A 4,678-nucleotide genomic window follows, 5' to 3' on the forward strand; every position below is an offset into this window, starting at 1 on the left:
TAAGTCCTTAAAGTTTGGTGTCTGATTCAAAATAATCCTTAGTTGTAAATTTCTTCAATTTAGGTCTTAAATGACCCAAAATCTTTTATTTTCTTGTGATTTTACTCCTTATTTGAACCAAATAACTTCGTAAAAATTAAATTTGGTCTTCTAATGGCCCTCATGAATTGTCAAATTTATCAGTTAAAGACTAGTTAGGTTGGTAACTTAGGGGCAGGGGTATAGTCAGATGTCATACCAACATTCACTTGCAAGTTTTTTTAACTTTTATAGAGAAATAAAGCATTAAATGCCTCTAAAAATGTCTACCCGAGTAATTTTTTCAAGCAAAAATGTTGAAGAAAAGAAACAGTGATCAGACAATGTGTTGTCTAATTTTTCTGTTTCTTTTCAAAATGGCATCATTATGGACTTTTTAAGGTTTTAATTTAGGGTTTTGGCTAAAGTTTAATTTAATCCTCTAGATTTTAATTTCTCAATTTCATCCATAATTAATCTTAAACTTTTAATTTTATACAATTTTACTCCTATCGAATTTCAATATCATCCTTAAATTTTAGTGTCGTTTTCACATTAGTTTTTGGTCTTGGATTTCTTTAATTTAGTCCCTAGTTAACCTTTAAACTTTCAAATGTCTTCAATTTCACCTCTAATTTCAATCAATTAAGTCCTTAAAGTTTGGTGTCTGATTCAAAATAATCCTTAGCTGTAAATTTTTTCAATTTAGGTCTTAAATGATGACCCAAAATCTTTTATTTTCTTGTGATTTTACTCCTTATTTGAACCCAATAACTTCGTAAAAATTAAATTTGGTGTTCTAAAACTTTAATTTTCTCAATTAAACCCAAATTGGACTTTCAAACTTAATTTTTACCAATTTAGCCCCTAATAAAATTAATTTGACTCATTTAAAGTATAATTAAGTCCTTATACATGATTAAATCCTTTAATTGGACCTAAGTTAATTCTTAAACATAATTAAATTTTAATTTGACCCATGATTAAATCAAATTAGTTTATTAAAAATATAATTATCTCCTTGGACTTAGTTTTGTATGCAGATTCGTCCAATAATAATTTAATTTGACTTTAAATATGTATTGTTTCTTCAGATTTAGATAAAATGATGTACAATTAGACTATCAATTCTATCCAAAATTATAGCTTGATTTTTTTTACATTTGAAATCCTCTTGTTTTGCCAAAATGCAAGTCTTCTTGCTATTATTATTTTATTTTTATTTTGAAAAGAAAAAAATATGAGGAATAATAAAAAAATAAGTTATGATAATAGACATTGATCTTATGGGTTGTTCTTTTTGTGATTTTGATAGAGAAATTATTGAGCATATTTTCCTTTATTGTTATGAAACCTAGAAGATATGAAGCCATTTTATGAAATGGATAGGTCTCTAATGATGTATGTCAAGTTTTTTAGAATCTCTCATGATTTTGATGCATATTTTATTTTTTAATAAAAAATAGCATTTTTATTATAGTTTGAAAAAAATACAACTAGTCAAATGATATCATAACTAGTTTACACAAGAACTAGTCAAATGATATCATAACTAGTTTATAATTATTTATTTGAACTTGAAATACATTTCAAAAACACCAAAAAAAATTATTTTTTTTATTTTAATATATATAATTATAAATTTATACGTAAGATATATTCATACTATTAAATAAAAAAATAATTCATCTTATTTTTTATGTTTTTGCATTAGAATTGTTAGATTAGAACTTGATAAGATAAAAATATATTTATTGATAAGAATTTTTTTTTTAATTTTAGATAGATCAATGACTAGAAAATACAACATTATCTATATACTAGAGATGTTAATATTTTCCCTATACATAATCAGTATCCTTATCTAAATTCTAAACTTCCCTATACATAATCATAATCAGTATCCTTATCTAAATTCTAAAATCAATTAGAGTTTTTAATAATTAAAATACTAAATAACACCTTTTATTTTTTTAAAAAAATAAAAATTTCTTGTTTTTTCTATAAGTATTATTCCTGATAATCCTAATCTGAAAGGATAATAACTGAAACGATGCACACTTGTGAGATTGTTTGTTATTGCTTACACTTCTAAAGTACGCTATCAAGGATAATTAATTATATGCATGTTAATTAATGTATGGATGCACGTGTGTGTTAGAGAGGGAGGAGGGAGAAGGTGGTGGTGGTGGTGAGTATTTCCAGTACAAGAAGAAGAGAATATATAAATCTAAGCAAATTTATGAGAAGAAGTGAAGCGCAGGCAGGCAGAAGGCTGAAGGCTTTAACATAAGGCTGCAAGAGGAATCCTTCTTCCCAACTGATAGAATCAATTGCTTTTTGAGGAAACCGATCTAATTTCCAAATGCTGCTTTTAATACTTAATTGTTGATTACTTTCTCGTAACAATTAAACGAATCTACATATGCCACCCAACAGACTACCACCACCATGCACCTGACCTCCAGTACCCCTTAATATGAATGAAAAGGAAAGCTTATAAAGTTTTGAGTTAACCAAGATGATAAACTAAATCAATCATGTGATGGCTTATTCTTTCTCGCATTTGATTATTCTCATAGCACAGGAATAGATGGAGTATGTGTTTGCCTAGAATCTCACATCATCTTTTAAACATTTGATAACTAATAAGAACATTTTAACACCCCTAGCTAAGATAGTCATTTCTGCGATTGCATCCTGCATTTGAAATAAAGAAAGATGATTTATATGAAAATGGATTGGAAGCCAATCAATATTTTCATCACTACTTCTTGGTCCATGGTACATCCTCACAATTTAAACACACCTCAAAACACACATACTTAATCAAGAACATTAAAAGAAACGGAAAAGAAATACTGATTCTACGACCATATTCTTATACCACACCCCAAACGACAACCCTAGAAAATGAAGGAGATCTAAAACTTTTAAAAAAAAATTGTTCTTAAGGATATGCACCATTAGTTGTTGGAAGATCAGACCATGAAAACGCTGGATTCCAGTAACCCAACTCACCTCCAGCAACTGGAGCAGACTCCAAAATGGTTGAAGTTGAAGTTGATGATGAAGTCGCAACATTGCTTAGAACTATTGCTGATGGGTTATCAGTATAGTAATTTGTTGATGATCTAAGCCTTTGATACAGTTCTTGTATCCCTGAATTTTGAGCTTCAACAACAGTGAAACCATTTTGTTGGTGCTGATTGTTTTTCCAAAAAGGGCTGCAAAGACCAAGAGAAGGAACTTGACTAATAGGGTCCATGCCTACGGTTCTAGCATTCAGTGCAGCTGTTCCAACTCCTGGCTCACTTATGAACTGGTTTCCAATCAAACCCCCCTCCTCCTTCACAAAAATAGAATTAGAAAGTGTACTAGGGTTAGGGTTAGGGTTTTGGGTGGCTCTTAGCAAAGCCAAAATATGAGAATTCTGTGGTGAAGCCCACATGATAGGGCTTGACGAAAGTTCATGCTCAAACCCATTTCCAAAACCTGATCTTCCAATGTCAGAAGCCATAGTTTTCATCTTATTGGTGCCAGATTTTCCAACTGAGGCCGATACGCTTGTGTTCTTGTTTTTCCTACATCCACCTCCAATTGGAACATTCCTAAGCGCACCACCTTTAGTCCAATATCGGCGGCAAGTCTTACAGAAGTGGCGAGGCTGAGTGAGGTTATAGTTGTTATAGTAACAGAACTTGGTGTTTGAAGAGTCGCATCGAGGGCATCTCAAGTTCTCTTGAGCTGAAGAAGGTGTTGAGTTAGTAGCAGAAGTAGTTGTTGCTGATGTTGTTGAAGAAGAAGGAGATGGTGAAGGAGAAAGGGAAGGAGAAGGAGAAGGCGTGCCTTCTAAAATGGTTGCATTGATGGGAATTTTCCTCTCACCGCCAATTAAGCCAGCACCTCCTAAGAGTTCTTGAATCATCTTTTCTTCTTTGTAGATCTACAACAATCCAAAACAAGAAAAGCAAAGATGGGTGAGACTCCTTTTGAGTTAGTAGAAAAGCTAAAGAAAGAAAGTTAGGTTTTTATTGTCAGTTTAGAGTATGTGTATATTGATGAATGTGAGGAAGATGAGGATATTGTAGAAGTAGAAAACATGGCTTGCCTTTGTAAGTTCAGTTGATTAGTATTATTTGCTTTGTTGGCCGGTCTTTCTTTTTTGGTGGTATGTGAAAGAATATATGATACAGGTTATATTGAAGAGATGTTGTGGAGCGTGTTTTCACACTGTTATAATTATTGTTTTTTAAAATATTTTTTATATCAAAAATATTAAAATAATTTATTTTTATTTTTTAAATTTTATTATAAAATTGATATATCAAAATAATTTAAAAATATATAAAAAAAAGTTATTTTAAAAAATCAAATTTCTAACGAACAATATTTTTACTATATTACCGAACACGCTCATAATGTAGACATTCAATGTGAAAGCAGCCACTTTAATCTACGTCACAAAAACACTAGTGGCCCTGGATTCGGAATTTTGCTGTGGGTTGTTTTTAGAAGGTAGTGGATTGTCTTTTCGTCATTTCCCAATCTACCCTTCTTCTCTCATTCTTTCCTCTTTCTTCATAAGATTACTCTAATTTCATAAGTTCACAATATGTTACCCTAATTTTTTTTAATTGTTATTCTTTGGTCAAGTCTA

At 30.6% G+C, this 4,678-nt stretch overlaps 1 protein-coding gene across 2 annotated transcripts; it reads right to left on the bottom strand.

Annotated features, from left to right (window-relative positions):
* Positions 1–2,723: 2,723 nt before the first annotated feature.
* On the bottom strand, positions 2,724–4,216 carry LOC105135856 (dof zinc finger protein DOF1.1-like). 2 transcript variants are annotated; one of them, XM_011040928.1, is made up of 2 exons: positions 4,130–4,216; positions 2,724–3,964 (listed from the first exon to the last, which is right to left on the bottom strand). In XM_011040928.1, exon 2 carries the CDS (start codon positions 3,944–3,946, stop codon positions 2,969–2,971), a length of 978 nt encoding a protein of 325 aa, XP_011039230.1. In that variant the 5' UTR covers positions 3,947–3,964; positions 4,130–4,216; the 3' UTR covers positions 2,724–2,968. The 2 variants fall into 2 exon arrangements, with proteins under 2 accessions (XP_011039230.1, XP_011039231.1); XM_011040929.1 differs by lacking the exon at positions 4,130–4,216 and having other exon boundaries at positions 2,724–3,765; positions 3,868–4,123.
* Between the last annotated feature and the right edge of the window lie 462 nt (positions 4,217–4,678).

Source organism: Populus euphratica, unplaced genomic scaffold, assembly GCF_000495115.2.
Source record: "Populus euphratica unplaced genomic scaffold, PopEup_1.0 scaffold234.1, whole genome shotgun sequence".
Lineage (NCBI taxonomy): Eukaryota > Viridiplantae > Streptophyta > Magnoliopsida > Malpighiales > Salicaceae > Populus > Populus euphratica.